We start from the raw sequence: 17,346 nt of genomic DNA, 5'->3' as shown, positions 1-17,346 counted from the left end.
GCTCCCTCCCACGGAGCTCCCCCGGACAGCGGTGTCCGCGGCCGCCCCTCTGTGCCCCGGCTGGACCACAGCACTGCCTAGCGTGGCCGCCGAGCTCCCCCCTCCGAGCCTCATCCGGCTGCCGCGTTCCTGCTCCAGCGCCGCGCGCAGCCGGCCCCTCAGTCCAGGCAGCGGCGGCCCCGCGGCACAGAGTTCATCGCGGGCAGGAGGGCTGGCAGGGTCCTGGGCGCAGGGACGGCGTTATCTGCGGTACATGGTGAAGGCCATGAAGCTGAAGAGCAGCGTGAGGCCGGCCAGGAAGGTGGTGGCGGTGGCGGTGAAGACGTGCCGATACTGCAGCTGGAAGTACCAGAGCACGGCCAGCATGAGCACGAAGAGCGGCAGCATGAGGCTGCCCACGTTGAGCGCGGCGTGCACGGGGTCGGCGGAGGCGCGGGCGCCGGCGGGCGCCGTGGCCGCGCCGTGCGGCGAGATGTGGCAGTGCAGGACGCTGTTGGGCGCGAGGTGCAGGGCCGCCAGGCTCTGCGTGTCGTCCCGCAGCAGCTGGCCCTGGTAGATCAGCCGCACCTGGTGCTCCTGGCCCGGGAAATAGGCCCTGGAATGGGAAGACGAGGAGGAAACGTGAGGCACTCGCCCCCGCACGGCCCCGCGCACCCCCTGCTGCCCTCAGCACCCCCTGAGCGGGCACCCGGCACTGCGACCAGCAGAACTGTGTCCCCCTGCCCTCAGCTGTGTGCTGGGGCCAGGGCGCCCGCCAGGACCACACAACCGTTACGGCTGGAAGAGGCCGCCAGGATCCTGGAGCGCAGCCGTGAACCTGTCACCACCACCCTGCTAAACCGTGTCCCTAAGGGCCTCATCCGCACGGTTCTTCAGCACTGCTGGGGACGGTGACTCCAGCACTGCCCTCGGCAGCCTGTTCAGCTGTTGACTGCTCTTTCCATGCAGAAATGCTTCCCAATGTCCAACCCGACCCTCCCCGGAGCAACGTGAGGCCGTTTCCTCCATCCATTTCCAGTTATTGCGGAGCAGAGCCCGACCCCCCTCGCTGCAGCCTCCTTCCCGCAGCTGCAGAGCGATGGGGGCTCCGGAGCCGCCTCCTCTCCGCACCGACAGCCCCGGCTCCCCGGCTCCCCGCTCAGGGGCCACAACCCCGCGGCCCGAGCGGGCGGGTGGAGGCCCAGGCGGGGCCGCGCAGGCCGCGGAGCTGCTGCGGAGGGAGGGCGCGGGGCACGGGGAGGCCCCGGAGGAGGCCCCGGAGCACGGGGAGGCCCCGCCGCGGCCGGGGGAAGGGCGGGCGCGCCGCGGGCCCGCTCGGCCGGGCCTCACCTCTTGAGGGCCCCCACGGTGTCGGCGGGGCGCACCCGGGCCAGGCGCTCCGTGTCGTTGAGGAACTTGAGCCGCAGCACCAGGGTGGCGTCGCCGGGGCCGTCCGCCTCGCCGCCGGGGCCGGCGCCGCCGCGCGCAGGGCCGCCGCGGGGCCGCAGCCCGCCCGGGCCATCGGCGGCGGCCGCGGGCGCCGCCTTGTGCTCGGCGGCGGCGGCGGCGGCGGGCGGCGGCGGCTCGGCGGGCGGCGCGGCGGCCCCGCGCGGCGGCGCGGCGGGCTCGGGCGCGCGCGTGGAGGCCCAGGCCAGCGCGAGCACGGCGGCCGCCAGCAGCAGCGCCAGCAGCAGCGTCACCTCGTCGCCCACGCCCTCGATGAGCGCCATGGCGGCGGCTACCGCGCGCGCCCCGCCATCCCGCCCGCCGCTTCCGCCGCCCCGCGCGGGGCACGCCGGGACCGCGGAGCCGCCCGCGCGGGGGCTCTCGGGGCCGGTAGTGCCGGGACGCGCGGCCTCCGCGGCGCATGCGCGGGGGCGGCGCGGGGCAGGCCGGGAGCTGTAGTCCCGCTCCCGCGCGGGGCACGCCGGGAGTTGTAGTTCCGCGGTGGCTCCGGGCGCGCGGGATTCCCGGCGGCGCCTCCCGACCTCCCGCGCGGGGCCGCGGGCGCTTCCCGAGGGTCGCCAGCCCGGCGGGATGCGGGATGCGGGATGCGGGATGCGGGGGCCGCAGCGGGACGGCGGGAGCGCCAGCACTGGGACGCGCCGGGTGAAATACGGCGCTCGTAGTGCAGGAAGCAGAGACAGGGTGTTTAACTCGCGGGCCGCAGGGAGTAAGTCATGTATGGACGAAATCGTGAGAGTGGTTGTGATTGCCCGGATTTCATGCGTTCTGCGCAGCAGTTAATCGCCCTAATTTTCAACATGGGTTTGTCTGGCTTTGGCTTCCAGCACTTGGCATGTTTTATATCGCTCCTGGCTCGATTGAAGATCCACCTAATACTTCCCCGTGGAAGTAGCTCTGCCGCGCAATCCCGTCGCCCTCCGTGTTCCCGCGGCGCCGAGCAGACCCTGCTCCTCCCGCACACGGCTGCGCGGCGCCCGCTCTGCCCTCGGAGCGGCGCGGCCGGCAGAGCCGCTCGCACCCTGCGTGCTTCCTTGGAGCAGGGTTTATTCTGTGCAGCAGGGTTCCAGGGAGCAGGGTTCCTTGGAGCAGGATTTGTTCCACGGAGCAGGGATCCTTGGAGCAGGATTTATTCCGTGGAACAGGGTTCCTTGGAGCAGGATTTGTTCCACGGAGCAGGGTTCCTTGGAGCAGGATTTGTTCCAGGGAGCAGGGATCCTTGGAGCAGGATTTATTCCGTGGAACAGGGTTCCTTGGAGCAGGATTTGTTCCACGGAGCAGGGATCCTTGGAGCAGGATGCATTCCCTGGAGCTGTGCTCAGCGTCGCTCTCGGCCCAGCCCGGTGCGGGACACGGCCACATCTTGTGGTCCCCATGCCGGGATTCACCCGGCCACCTTGTGCCCCTCTGGGCTTCAGGGGCCCCGGCACTGCCCTTGCACGCGGGCGTCTTCCCTGCACAATCCCATCCCCGTTATCCCCCACATGATCCTATCCCCGTCATCCCCTGCACAATCCCGTCCCCACCATCCCCTACACGATCCCGTCCCCGCGCGGTCCCCGGCTCTCGGCAGGCTCCCCTGCCGCGCGGCGCTGCCTTCCCGCGGGTTGTTCTCGGCTCTCGCTCCGTGCGCTCCGTGCGTGTCCGTGCTCTGCCCGTGTCTCGGAAGGGCTGGCAGCGAACGCAGAGGCCGGTTCAGAGCAGGTGACACCTTCGTGCTGCCCCGTCGGGAATCCCAGCGGACGCGGAGGCTGCCGGTGCCGCCGGCACGCGGCGGGCAGCCCCGGCTTGGGCACCGAGCAGAGCCGGGTCTATCCGTGGCGCCAAGTGGAGCTGGGTCTATCCATGGCGCCAAGCGGAGCCGGGTCTATCCGTGGCGCCAAGTGGAGCCGGGTCTATCCGTGGTGCCGAGCGGAGCCGGGTCTATCCATGGCGCCAAGCGGAGCCGGGTCTGTCCGCGGCGGCGTCCGCTGGCCACGGGCGCACGAGGCCCCTCTGTCCCCCTGGGGCGGCCCGTGCGGGCGCTGCGGGTTCCTCGCGCTGCCCCTCGCGACGGGCCGGCCTGCAGGGCCCGGGGCCGTGCTCAGAGACGCGGTTCTTCCCGTGGGAGGTGACGCCAAGGAGCGGGGCCGCGGCGTGGGCTCCAGGGAGGAGCGTTACCGGAGGAGCAGAGCTGGCCGTGGTTTTATCTGCTCGCGGACAAACCCGCGTGGGACATTACGGGTGCCCAGAGTGGCATGCGGGGACGGTCAGTGCAGGGGTGGGAAATGCCGGGTGCGATTCCCTGGGAACAGCACCGCGCCGAGAGGATCCGGGCAAAGGGAGGGCGTCCCGGGGCCAGGAAGCGTCGCCAGAGCCACGAGCTGGTCTGCGAGAGGGGCTCGACGGCGCGGGCTCAGCTCAGCGAGGAGAGACGCCCGCGACTGCGTCGCGATGACCCGAAACGGGCAGAAAGCTGCTTAAAACGGGAGGGAGTATTTGGAAAGGGAAAGGAACGGCGGTGCGAGATTCCAGCAGGGAGCCGCGTCCCCAGCGCCGCAGGGGCTGCCGCGCTCCCGGCCGCGCTGCCGCGGTCACGGCCCGGCGCGATGGGCATGGGCAGCCCCGGCAGCCCCTCCCGGCGCTGCCGCCCGGCTCCTGCTGCTCCTCATCCCCTCTGGAAAGGCAGAGCCTCCTCCTGGTGTGTTTTTAGCTGCTTTATTTTCACTTAAGTGCCGGTCGTAGCCACAGGCCGGGTGCTCCGGGCTCGGCGTCTTCCCGGAGGCCGGGATCCCGGCGGCGGGGACGCGGCCCGTGGTCACGGGGCAGTCAGGCCTTGGGTATCTCCAGCAACGTTATTGCTCACACCGAAAGGAGGTTTTTAAAGCACACTCATTCAGCTAAATCCTGCCCTTGGCTGTGCGCGCATGGAGCGGCGCGCGGATCCGAGCCTTCCTCCCTGAGGATCCTTGTCCATGTCTGTGTCGCTGCCCCGGAGCACGGAGACGTCGGCTCTCGGCGCCTCCTCTCCCGGCACCACCGGCCGTGGCTCCGCTCCTGGAGCCTCCTGACGGGCTATAGGGGATAAGCGGCTCCTCACGGGCTATAGGGGCTCGGCGGCTCCTCACAGGCTATAGGGGCTCGGCTGTTCCTCACGGGCTATAGGGGCTCGGCTGCTCCTCACAGGCTATAGGGGCTCGGCGGCTCCTCACGGGCTATAGGGGCTCGGTGGCTCCTCCTGGGCTATAGGGGCTCGGCTGCTCCTCACGGGCTATAGGGGCTCGGCGGCTCCTCACGGGCTATAGGGGCTCAGCTGCTCCTCACAGGCTATAGGGGCTCGGCTGCTCCTCACGGGCTATAGGGGCTCGGTGGCTCCTCACAGGCTATAGGGGCTCGGCTGCTCCTCACAGGCTATAGGGGCTCAGCTGCTCCTCACGGGCTATAGGGGCTCGGCTGCTCCTCACGGGCTATAGGGGCTCGGTGGCTCCTCCTGGGCTATAGGGGCTCGGCGGCTCCTCACGGGCTATAGGGGCTCGGCGGCTCCTCACAGGCTATAGGGGCTCGGCGGCTCCTCACGGGCTATAGGGGCTCGGTGGCTCCTCCTGGGCTATAGGGGCTCGGCGGCTCCTCATGGGCTATAGGGGCTCATCTGCTCCTCACGGGCTATAGGGGCTCGGCTGCTCCTCACAGGCTATAGGGGCTCGGCTGCTCCTCACAGGCTATAGGGGCTCAGCTGCTCCTCACGGGCTATAGGGGCTCGGCTGCTCCTCACGGGCTATAGGGGCTCGGCTGCTCCTCCTGGGCTATAGGGGCTCGGCGGCTCCTCACGGGCTATAGGGGCTCGGCGGCTCCTCACAGGCTATAGGGGCTCGGCTGCTCCTCACGGGCTATAGGGGCTCGGTGGCTCCTCCTGGGCTATAGGGGCTCGGCGGCTCCTCACGGGCTATAGGGGCTCGGCGGCTCCTCACAGGCTATAGGGGCTCGGCGGCTCCTCACGGGCTATAGGGGCTCGGTGGCTCCTCCTGGGCTATAGGGGCTCGGCGGCTCCTCATGGGCTATAGGGGCTCATCTGCTCCTCACGGGCTATAGGGGCTCGGCTGCTCCTCACAGGCTATAGGGGCTCGGCTGCTCCTCACGGGCTATAGGGGCTCGGTGGCTCCTCCTGGGCTATAGGGGCTCGGCGGCTCCTCACGGGCTATAGGGGCTCGGCGGCTCCTCACAGGCTATAGGGGCTCGGCGGCTCCTCACGGGCTATAGGGGCTCGGTGGCTCCTCCTGGGCTATAGGGGCTCGGCGGCTCCTCATGGGCTATAGGGGCTCATCTGCTCCTCACGGGCTATAGGGGCTCGGCTGCTCCTCACGGGCTATAGGGGCTCGGCTGCTCCTCCTGGGCTATAGGGGCTCGGCGGCTCCTCACGGGCTATAGGGGCTCGGCGGCTCCTCACAGGCTATAGGGGCTCGGCGGCTCCTCACGGGCTATAGGGGCTCGGTGGCTCCTCCTGGGCTATAGGGGCTCGGCGGCTCCTCATGGGCTATAGGGGCTCATCTGCTCCTCACAGGCTATAGGGGCTCGGCTGCTCCTCACGGGCTATAGGGGCTCGGCTGCTCTTCATGAGCTATAGGGGCTCGGTGGCTCCTCACAGGCTATAGGGGCTCGGCTGCTCCTCACGGGCTATAGGGGCTCGGCTGCTCCTCACGGGCTATAGGGGCTCGGCGGCTCCTCACAGTCTATAGGGGTTCGGCTGCTCCTCACGGGCTATAGGGGCTCGGCTGCTCCTCACGGGCTATAGGGGCTCGGCTGCTCCGGGCGCTCGCAGCCGTTCCGAGCTCCGCGCTTTCCCGTCCCCGGCAGCTCCGTCTCGGAAGGGCCGGACCCCGCGGCCGTGCGGACCGGGACCGTCCCGGGCTGCCGGTGAAACCCCCTGGGCCCCGCGCGGCCCCGTCGGGCTCTGCCCGCGCCCACGAGCAGCCGCTGCCCCCCGCGGCGCCGACCCCCGCCCGCAGCACCAGGGAGATGGGGGTTTCTGACTGTTTAAATACATGTTGTTTGGAAGGGGGCAGCTTGCCAAGTTATCTGGATCTTTCTGTGCGGCTGCTCTGCAATCGCTGTTTATCATTCCACCCCTTTTTTTGTGAAATCCACTAATTTTATCATCAGTGATTTTATAATCACTCCTAGACAAAGCCTTAGCAGGCGAGATTAAAAAGATGAATCAGAATCAGCGCTAATCCCTTGCAGTGCGGGTAAAAGCACAGGCTGCAATCATGGAAACAGGAGCACGGAAGGCAGCAGAGCGCAGAGGGGGGCGACCTCGATGCCGCAGCCCCGGCGCTGCGTCCTCATGCAGGGACCTGCTCCCCCGGGATCATCCGCGTAGGGCGCTGCGGGGACCTGGCCCCATGGTCACTCATGGGACCTGGTCCCCACGATCACACATGGGACCTGGTCCCCCAGGACTGTGCCTGGCGCTGCAGGGACCTGGTCCCCATGGTCACACATGGGACCTGGTTCCCACGGTCACTCACGGTGTTGCAGGGACCTGGTCCCCACGATCACACATGGGACCTGGTCCCCCAGGACTGTGCCTGGCGCTGCAGGGCCTGGCCCGCTGCCATCGCACACGGTGCTGCAGGGACCTGGCTGTTCATTGTCCCTCACGGCGCTGCGGGGACCTCGTCCCCTGCCATCGCACGCCGCAGGCCACGCTGGCCTCTCTTGCCTGACTTTCCCTGGGTTGTTTTTGTACCGCCTGGGGCTCTCGGAGCCGGTTCCTCCCCGGTCCGCGCTGCCGCAGCCGGCTGTACCTCGGTGTGCACCGACGGCTCTTCCTAGCGCCTCCCTGGGCCTCTCCCATTCCGGGCGAGTCCTCGAGGTCCCGGCAGCGCCGATGGCTCCGCCAGCCCGGACGAGACAGCCCCGCTGCGGGCGCCCCCCTGCCCGCGCCGAGGAGGGTCCGGCTCGCGCTCCGCGCGGGGTCCCGGTGCCGGCGCGGGCGGTTGGGGCCCGCGGGCTGCGCGGCTGGGCTGGCGCTGCCCCGCGGCGCAGGGGTCTCCTCCCGCCGCCCCGGCTGCTCCCGCAGCGCTGCCCGGACGGCCCTTGCGCTCCACCTCTCTGCTGCATCGTTCGGAACGAGCGGAAAGCGCCAAGGAAGGTTCAGCCGGTTCCCTGGGGCGCAGGCGCAGCCCCGGGATCGCACGGACACCGTTGCCTGCAGCGAGGGGCTGTCTCAGGCTCCGCGGCGCTGCCTGCTCCGTGTCATTGCACGGGGTGACAGTCGCTGCTTGTGGGGCGCCCGCGCCTCGCGCTGCGGGGCTGCCTGGGGGCCGCCGGCAGCTCCGTGCGGAGCCTCCTCGCTCCGGCGGGAAGCGGTGCCGACTCCTTCCGGCATCCAGCTGGGAATGAGCACGGACCGGCCTCCTGCGCAGCGTGAGGCTGCGGGAGCCGCATCCTGCTCGGTCCCGTCTACCGTGACCGCCCCGTGTCGTGGGATGATCACGCTGTCCACAACCGCATCCTCCTGCGCCCTCGTCACCCGCGGGGGGAAGGAGACGGAACAGTCTCGTGCAAACCGTGCGGGTCAGCGCGCTCGCCTGGCCGCGCGTGCGCCTCCCCGTGCAACCGTGCGGGTGTCTGTGTGTGTGTGTGCTCACACACACATGTGTGTGCGTCCCTGTGCAACCGTGCGGGTGTCTGTGTGTGTGTGTGCTCACACACGCATGTGCCTCCCCGTGCAACCGTGCGGGTGTCTGGGTGTACCTGTGCTCACACACGCATGTGCCTCCCCGTGCAACCGTGCGGGTGTCTGTGTACCTGTGCTCACACACACGTGTGCCTCCCCGTGCAACCGTGCGGGTGTCTGTGTACCTGTGCTCACACACGCGTGCGCCTCCCCATGCAGCCGTGCGGGTGTCTGTGTACCTGTGCTCACACACGCGTGTGCCTCCCCGTGCAGCCGTGCGGGTGTCTGTGTGTGTGTGCTCACACACGTGTGCGCATGGGCCTCCCCGTGCAACCGTGCGGGTGTCTGTGTACCTGTGCTCACACACGCATGTGCCTCCCTGTGCAACCGTGCGGGTGTCTGTGTACCTGTGCTCACACACACGTGTGCCTACCCGTGCAACCGTGCGGGTGTCTGTGTACCTGTGCTCACACACACATGTGTGTGCCTCCCCGTGCAACCGTGCAGGTGTCTGTGTACCTGTGCTCACACACACGTGTGCCTACCCGTGCAACCGTGCGGGTGTCTGTGTACCTGTGCTCACACACGCGTGCCTGCGCCGCCCCACGGCCCCCCCAGCTGCAGTTTTTACAAGCCAGGACTTCCCGACACGGGGACCTGCCGGAGCCAGGGCTGCTCCCTGCCGCCTCCCGCTGCCCCGCGCGGCTCTGCCCACTTCCACGACTCCCGAATTTGCCGTCTCCATCAGTCGAGCGGCGCCCGTCCTTGCTCAGCACCTTCTGCTTTATCTGCTTTGCCATTTGCATCGTTCTCAGGTTGTTGCAAGGCAGAACACTCATGACAAGAAGTGTTCCTCGACACCATGTGAGTCAGCTTGGTGCTGGCAGCGCGAGGAGGTGGGAAACGGCGTGCGAGTACAAATGAAAATGGATTTGGAGGTGCAAGGCTGGCATCCACCGCGTTAGCTGTTCAGCAGGCTCTCAGCTTTGCACTACCCACGGGCTGCGACCGTCTCCGAGCGCCTTGAAATCAGGTTTGCGGCTGTTCCCTGGATTTGGAAGGACGTGGTGGCGGGTTACGTGAGCGCTGCCGCTCGCGCCGCTCCCCGCGCTGGGGTCACCAGCACCGGTGACATTCAGTGGGAACGGGAATAGGTGCCACATCCCGGGAATAGGCGCCACATCCCGGGAAGAGCGGCAAGGAGCCGGGAATGGGGCTGGCGAGCAGGAGGAGGGCGCTGCAGCCCGGACAGCCGCTGCCGGGGCTGTTCCGCGCTGCCGAACCCCTCCGCCGGGAGAACAGGACCCGGCAGAGGAGCCGCTCGCGGTGCTGCCGGGAAAGGGGTTCCCTCAGATGCGCCTGGGCTCGAGCATCGGGGGGACATGGGGCGCTCGGAGGGGGCAGGTTTGGAGGCTCTGCCGGCCCCGGTCCCAGGAGGGCCCCGGACACCTCACCCGGGTGCAGGTGTCACCCCATGGAGTCCCCGGGGCTCCTGCTGGTCACCGCACGGGGGGCCCATTGGTAGGGGCCGTTTTGGTGCCTTGTGGATCAACCACATCCTTCGCCGGGGAAACCCTACAAGTTTTGCGGCATCCGAAGTTCCCTTTCCAAGCGATGCTCCAGCAGCCACGGTGGGTTCCTCGCCCACGGCCTCCCTGTGCCGCCGCGGCTGGTGCCCGTCGCTGCATCCCGGTTCCTCCCCGGTCCTGGGCAGAGCGCAGGGGTGTCCGGCCCTGCCGCCCGCGCGGCGCTCGCAGCCCCTGCGCAGCCCCGGCCCCGCGGACTCGGCTGCGCGGGACGGCCGAGCGCTGCTCCCCCAAGGACCGGGACAGCTGCTCCGAGACACAGCAGAAGGAAGGGAAATGTGTCCTGATTTTCCACTTGCACAAGTAGCTGGGAACCGCTGACCCATTTTAAACCGAGTCTGAATTCCCGCAGCTGCAGGCTCAGAGGTGGAGCTCAGAGGTGGTGCCAGCGGTGCGGATGCTCCACGGGGCTCCGCGGGCACAAAGCGGCGGCAGAGCAGCGCGGCCGCGGCCCCGGTTCGGTGCAGCGCAGCGGGCGGCTGCGTGCGGCTGAGCGCCTTGGCGTGAAGGGTCCCTCGGGGCTGCCCCGTCCGAGGACGTGTCCTTCCGTAACCTCCCGTCACCCGCAGCGTCCCCGGCGCTCGCGCAAGAGCAGCGTCGCGGCCATGGCGGCGCCGGAGCAGGTTCACGGTGACCATGGATGTTCCAGGCACGGCCCTCGGGGCTTTGCAAAGCCAAGAGCTCTCCCGGCCCCGGATCGCAGCCGGGACCCGCCGTCCTCCTCTGCTTCCAGTCCAGGAGCCCCCACGTCCATCCCGCTCCCTCCGCCCAAGCGGCCAGCATGGCTCCCGCTCAGCTTTTTCCTAATGTTGCTTTTAATATCATAGACAGGACAGTGCCTTTATACATCTCCCCTGATTCATCTTTTACCCCCAGGCGATTTTCAGCTGGGATGAGGCATGCTAATTCTGCTGGCCCAAACACGGTCCAGCAGCACAGCAGGATTTCCTGTGGATCTTGATCAGAAAGCCCAAACTCCTGCCTCTTCTGCCAGATTTTCTCTCCATGACTTTGCATGAAGCTGCCGCCCCGGTACCAGCTGCCTGTCCCACATGGCTGGAGCCCGGCGGGGGTTTGAGGCTCTCGTGCTGCTGCCGTCTGCGTCGGGACGTCCCGGGGAGACGCGCAGAGCCGGAGCGAGAGCTGGGGCCGGAGCCGGAGCCGGGGCCGGAGCGGGAGCCGGAGCCGGAGCCGGGGCCGGAGCCCCCCGGGCCCTGCAGCCCCCCGAGCCGGCGGCGCTGGGGAGGCTGCTGAGACCCAACGCTGCCCTTGCCCAGGGGACAGCCCCGCTGCCTGTGTCCTCGGTGAGGCCATGGGCTTTCCTGCGGAAAAAAATAACATAAAAAATCCCTGTTTCTCTTTTAGGTTGTTTAAAGTCCATTTGTTTGTTGACTATTTAGGTATTTTGGATTTACATCGCAGAGAAGGATTTCTGTTTCCTTGCTCATGTTTTCAATCATTCAGTGTGATTCAATGTTTCCAGTCATCCCAGGACTTTTTTTTTTTTTTTTTTTTTTGGGTGAAATGTAGGTTCTGCATTAACAGATCTAATGAGGGCATCTTTTTTTTTTTTCTTTTTTTTTTCCTTTGTGCTACCTTCTCCACTGCCTTAGAAAACTGCCTTTTGAATGCCAATTATTTCCATGGGAAGAGTAGGACACACTCAAGTCCTTCCGGAAAATTCACTTTGCAGGGTTAATCTAAAATAAACTCATGCTAAAATCCACCCTATATGCCTATTAAAGGTGCACTGCAGTTTCTTTTTAATCACCCACTTGAATAATCCCCACTGCAATATCTCTAGCATGTTTCCTTAGGATATAAAGCAATATATAATGAACAGAGATAATAAGAAACAGAAATCACAGTTAATTAGGATTTGCGGTAAGTGGAGGAGCGATAAGGGAAGCCGAAGGCACGGGGCAGAGCGGGAGCGCAGCCCTGCCAAGGACACGGGAGAGGGGCAAGGGCAGCGTCACGAGGGGCGGTGGGAAGGGGCGAGCGCCGGGCCCGGTGACGCGGCGCTGACGCGGCGCCCGCGCAGGGAGCGACGCGACGCGGGGGCTGCGCACGCAGCGCGCGGGGCCGCGGGCACCGGCCGCACGTCCTGCCGTGGGGCATCGCGTCCTGCCGTGGGGCATCGCGTCCCGCCGTGGGGCATCGCGTCCCGCCGGGCTGCCGAGGTGAGGGAGGAGCTCGGAAACGCAGCAGAATCCCCACCTGCTCTCTGCGTTGTTAATAGCGTGCGGTTTCCACAAAAACCTGGGGCACGGTCGAGTAACAGAGCTGCGCAATTAATACCGGGTTTGATTTGCTGCAGCACGCTTGAAAACACTGTGGCCAGAGGGAAAGCTTTGGAGCCAGAAGCAGTGCAATGGTTAAATGACAAATGAGGGCTGTGAAGCAGAGGTGCAGCGGGGAGGGGACGGCCCCACTCGCTGCTTTGCCTGGAATCACCGTGCCTGGGTCAAGGCCAGCAGCGCCCCAGGGGAGGGCAGGCTGGGGAACCCTGCGCCAGGGCGGCAGGTCTCGGTGGGCGCCGCTGAGACCCCTCAGCCCTCCCTGTGCTCCAACGCCTGCGTCCGCCTTCCCAAGCAGCATCCAGACACCTCTGAGTCATTTCCTGTGACTACGTGATGCCTCGGATGCTCGGAGCTGGGACTAGCAAAGACCTCTGGTGTCCGAGATGTTCGGTGGTTACGTTTGATTGCTTTGTTTTCCTCTTTTGGTATCTCCCTTTCCAATTTTGTAAACAAGAACATAACGTTTGGCTTTGCAGGAGCAGTCGTGTGTGCCCTCCTCCCCAAGCCGGGCTGATGCGGAGCAGAAACTCATCCCTGCGGAGCAGCCTTTCCAAACAGCCCTGGCTTCTCCTTTGAAAACAGCCCTGGAAAGGTGCACGTGAGAGTGTCACACTCTCCAGTTTGGTAAGATAATTGACTTAATGCCATGGGACATTTGCATTTAAAAACTTAGCGCACAATGCTAATAAAGAACCATTAACTGGAGCTAAAAGGCTCATGAATTTAAAAAGTGTTCATCAACAGGAAATTGTTTTCGGCTGAGCATGTTCCTAGAAAGGTTCCTAAAGGATTGCTACTGGTTTTGATGGTGTTCAACATTTTAATCAGTGTAAAAGCCACTATAAAAACATGGGTGTTGAAAATACGTGGATGATTTATAGCTAAGATCACAGCTCGCGGAGCTGATCAGGACGGTCCCCGCGAGGCTGCGGTGCTGGGCACGAGGGACCGCGGAGGCACCGGGACGGAGCTGCTGCATCCGGCAGCGGAGAGGCCCGTGCTCGGAGCGGCTTCCAGCACTGTGCATTTCAAAACGTTATTACCACATCTGCGAAGACTCAAAAAAGCAGCATGAAGATTATTTGAGGTTTGGAGGAAATGCCTTGCTTTGATCTTTTTAAGCCTTCCAATCTTGTCAGAACAGAGGTGGAGCTGTGATTTGATTACAAAGCCAAATACCTTTCTAGGGAGAAATGAGGCTCGGATATAAGTGCCACAGAGGTGGGGCAAAACTAGCTGATAAATGGTTTTCAGAGATAATTCACCACTATCTCGCCACCAAAAGGCATGAAGTTCCCCTCATGTGAAGTCTCTGAGTTGCTGGGGAAACTAGTTCTGCCTGATATTAGCTGGTGACAAGCACAAAATCCCATGCAAGAAATTCACAAACACAAAACAAGGAATGACAATATGGGGCTAGGAACAACATGGTGACAGTGGAGGGTCTGGGTGGATGGCAATAAGGCACAAATATTTGTGGTTAACTATTTCATTTCTGCAAAAACTACAAAACTCAATTTTGAAATAATTCACAGAAGATTTAAACATTTAAAATTGGTTAAAAATCGTTATTAGATTTAGCATACATCCATTTGATCATCTGAGTTCACCAATCGATTTATCGGGATGCTTTCCTAGTATCAGTATTTATGATTCTATGAAAATGCCGACCAGAATCAATGGAGGATATAGCTGAGCTGCACAAATCGAAAGAGAGAGTAAGGCAGGGAAGTTTGGTAGGGAGAGAAAACATCTTTTATTAGGCCGGCCAATATAATTGGAAAAGAAGATTGACAAGATTTCGGGCGTGCATTTTCCTTGCTGTAATAGAGACACAGCGAGCTGCATGCTGAGCACAAGTAAAGCATGTCATTTACTGTCGGGGTGCTAGTCGATTCTCTGTCCACCAAGGGCTATAAATCCAGGCTCCCTGTCTCGATAAACTCCTTGTTTTTGCCAAATATTGACTGTACGTTAGTCAAAAGGCTTTATTGGGCTCCATACAGAGGTAACCGGGTGACCTTTAACGGCCAGTGAGCTACCGAGACGTCCGGGGTGTCTCTCCAGCCTCCGAGCTGAGTTCTGTAACTTGATTACGAACGGAAAGGTAATACATTCTATTAGTACAGGCATGTTTGGGAACCTGGCTGATACGATATTCCAAAAAAAAAAAAAAAATCTGTGGGTGTTATTTTTGACATTTAAATTTCATCAGGGAAATGATGGAGCAAAGCTCAAAGAAAATAAATTTGATTTGATGCCATGTCTTGGGTAGACACGTGTTGCTAACCTCCAGGATCCAGTTATCACAGACCAGCCCAAATCTCCACAGGGATGAACACAGGGAAACTGTGCCTGAAAACACAGTGTATCACAGCAAACGTCCTCAAAGGAGACTTCTGACACCAGGCCTTTGAGGAGGGAATTTCAAAGCTGTCCCTTTTTCTTGGTCATCTGAAAAGCTCTGCTTGGGTGTTGCATTTACAGTCCTATTTTCAGTCTGTTCTTTCCTTTTCAGTGATTTTACCCAGCTTTCCTCAGCTCTGGGAATTAAGCCTTTGAAGCACTAGGAATACGTGTTACTGGTTAGGATTATCATCCATTCGTACAGATTAATTGCAGTCTCATTACGTTCACTAATTGCAAGATGAACGCCCATTTCCAGGTAACTGGTCATTATCCATTGCAGTACAGTCTAGAATAAAAGTCACTTCTCCTTAGACTTCAGGTATTTTGGATGAAAATCATATATTTAATTTTCTGATATTGTCATGGCATTTTGCTGGCTGCATGGAGCCGTCAGTATATGTCTCCCAAACCTGAACTCTTACAACAACACAACTTCTCCTTTTGCACGTCTCAGCTATTGGAACAGGGTGCTCATTAGTCCTGCGCTCATTCAGCTTTGCAGAAATCCTCGGCTCTGCCAAGTCGTGCATGTCTTTGGAAAGACCCAGCTCGCGGATCGTGGCACCATCAGCCACTTCTAACCACGGGGCTTGCTCAAGTTCCCGGCCTCGGGCGCCGGACACGAGCCGAGGAGCAGCCCTGAGATCTGCAGCTCGTCTCGGCGCTTGCCGTGAGCCGGATCCGAGCCGGGGGAAGGAAGCTCTCCACCACCTTGATAAGGTTTCTGTTTCGTATGCAGACTATTGGTTTCTGTGGTTGCAATGTGGTTGCTTCAGTTCATCTTTTTAGGTTTTGTTCTTTATCCAGCTGCAGGAAGGACTCACTTTCAATGTTCTGCTGGTACATAAAGATAAGAAGAAAAGGAGAAAGCATATATATGCAGCTACATATATATACGTGCATACCTATGTAAATATAAATGTATATGTACGTATGTATGCATACACACATATATATGACTAAAGCTTCTGCCTCGGCTGCGCAGACCTTATGGAAATGCAGGAATCTTCCCATGGACCTCAGGAAGCTCCTCGGGCTGCAGGAGCTCATGATCCTCACATGCTCGTTGAACGACGGCGTGTTTGCTTGCCCAGGAGCCATCGTGGGATGATCGTTCAGAACCACACGTGCATTTCAGAACCAGTAACCATTTACTGGCTCTCTCCTTGGAGGAAACAGAAAATCAAGAGAAAGCTCCCAAGATTCTTCCTTCAGACTGACAGACCTTGCAGACTTTTTTTTTTTTTTCCCTTGGGAATGATGAAATTAATGTTCTCAGCTGTAGAAGACCTGGGAGATGTCCCAAGGCAACTTTGCCATATTGGTTGTCTCTTCAAATACCCTTAGATGGAAGAAAAATAACACTAGGCAAATTAAACAACAACAACAAAAGAGTTATCTGAAGAAATAATCTGAGCCTACTTTGGTAGTATTGGACATAACACTTTTATATAGCTAATATACCTGAGGAAACTGCTCAGACTAAGGGTCAGCAGGGGAGGACGCAGAGAAAACAGGGTGATCCCCCCGCGGCGGCAGAGCAGAGCCCCTGGGGAGGACTCGGGTCCGGGACACTCGACCTGCTCCGCGTGGCCTGCAGCCGCCACCCGACTCGGCTCGCGAAGGGAAGAGGAGGTCGCGGAAGCAGAAAACAGCTTCAAAAGAGGCTCCCAGCACGGCCTGGGAACTGCAGACCAGTATGTCTAACTTCTGTGCCAAATAAATCACTGGGGACTATAATAAAGAAGAGTAGGAGACATGGTTAAGTATGAAGTATTGGGAAGAGTCAACCTGGGTTTTGTAAAGTGAGCTCATGACTCATAAATCCATTAGGAGTCCTTTGTGCGTAGGCAAATACGCAGGCGAGACCGATCCAGCCAGGACAGTGCACAGGGATTTTTCCAAAAGCCTTCAAAAAGACTGTCCTGTAAGTTTTCAAAATAAATTACCTACTGATGGGGCAGATGGCAGGGACCGAATTCCCAAGGAACCTTTATCGCTCAGAGGAGGGAGCAAAGGGCAGGGCAGGCCTGTGAGGCTTCCAGGAGATACTCCAGGTATTTGCATCCCAGAGGATTTCCTGAGCTTGAGGCCCTTTGTGGAGAAGCCCTCGAGGGATCTCTCCTCCCGGGCTGCCTTGAGCCGCGGGAGCCTCCTGCCTCGGCGGCGTTCCCAGGCGGCACGGGGAGCGCAGGGAACGCGGGGAATGCGGGGAGCGCGGGGAACACAGGGAACGCAGGGAACACGGGGAGCGTGGGGAATGTGGGGAACCCGGGGAATGCGGGGAGCGTGGGGAGCGCAGGGAACACGGGGAGCGCGGGGAATGCGGGGAACACGGGGAGCGCGGGGAACACGGGGAACACGGGGAGAGCGGGGAACGTGGGGGGCGCGGGGAGCGCAGGGAGCGCGGGGAACACGGGGAGCGCGGGGAACACGGGGAACGCGGGGAATGCGGGGAGCGCGGGGAACGCGGGGAACGCGGGGAACGCGGGGAACGCGGGGAGCGCGGGGAGCTCCCGCGCGGCCCGGCCGGCCCAGCTCCCTCGGGCTGCCTCCAAGCCTCCCTGGCCGTCCCGGTCCTGCCGTGCCGGGCTCGTGGCCGTCCCTTGCTCTGTGCCCTGCTCGTGGCCATCCCTTGCTCCACATTGGGCTCGTGGCCGTCCCTTGCTCCATGCCGGGCTCCACGCCCGGCTCATGGAGCGGAGCAGACCAGGGCGCCTCTCCAGCACCGTCCCGAGCGCGTTAGCACCCGCCGCGTCCCTGCCGCCCGCCCTGCGCTGCGCCCACCCCTCTGCCGCCGCCGGAAGCGCTCCGGGAGGTGACTCTGCCTCTCCAGGCGCTCCCGGGGCAGCCTGCGCATCCTCTCGCCAGGGATTTGGCTCCCGAGGTGACTGGCAAGGCCCCAGCGCGGGGTCCATCCCAGCTGGTTGTGTTTCAGCCTCTCGGT

The 17,346-nt window shown here is 62.2% G+C and overlaps 2 protein-coding genes across 2 annotated transcripts in view; both read right to left on the bottom strand.

The window, feature by feature from the left end:
* Positions 1–17,346, bottom strand: part of LRRC61 (leucine rich repeat containing 61) — a 275,533-nt gene that overhangs the window by 191,723 nt on the left and 66,464 nt on the right. The window lies entirely within an intron of this gene.
* On the bottom strand, positions 228–1,721 carry TMUB1 (transmembrane and ubiquitin like domain containing 1). The gene is made up of 2 exons (XM_088519968.1): positions 1,330–1,721; positions 228–595 (listed from the first exon to the last, which is right to left on the bottom strand). The coding sequence occupies exons 1-2, from the start codon at positions 1,707–1,709 to the stop codon at positions 241–243; spliced, it is 735 nt and encodes a 244-aa protein (XP_088376094.1). The 5' UTR covers positions 1,710–1,721; the 3' UTR covers positions 228–240.

Source organism: Tinamus guttatus, unplaced genomic scaffold, assembly GCF_059628265.1.
Source record: "Tinamus guttatus ecotype Peru unplaced genomic scaffold, ASM5962826v1 Tinamus_guttatus_pri_ptg000078l, whole genome shotgun sequence".
Taxonomy (NCBI): Eukaryota; Metazoa; Chordata; class Aves; order Tinamiformes; family Tinamidae; genus Tinamus; species Tinamus guttatus.
The sequence above is the reverse complement of the archived record's forward strand: the minus strand, read 5'-3'. Positions and strand labels throughout refer to the sequence as shown.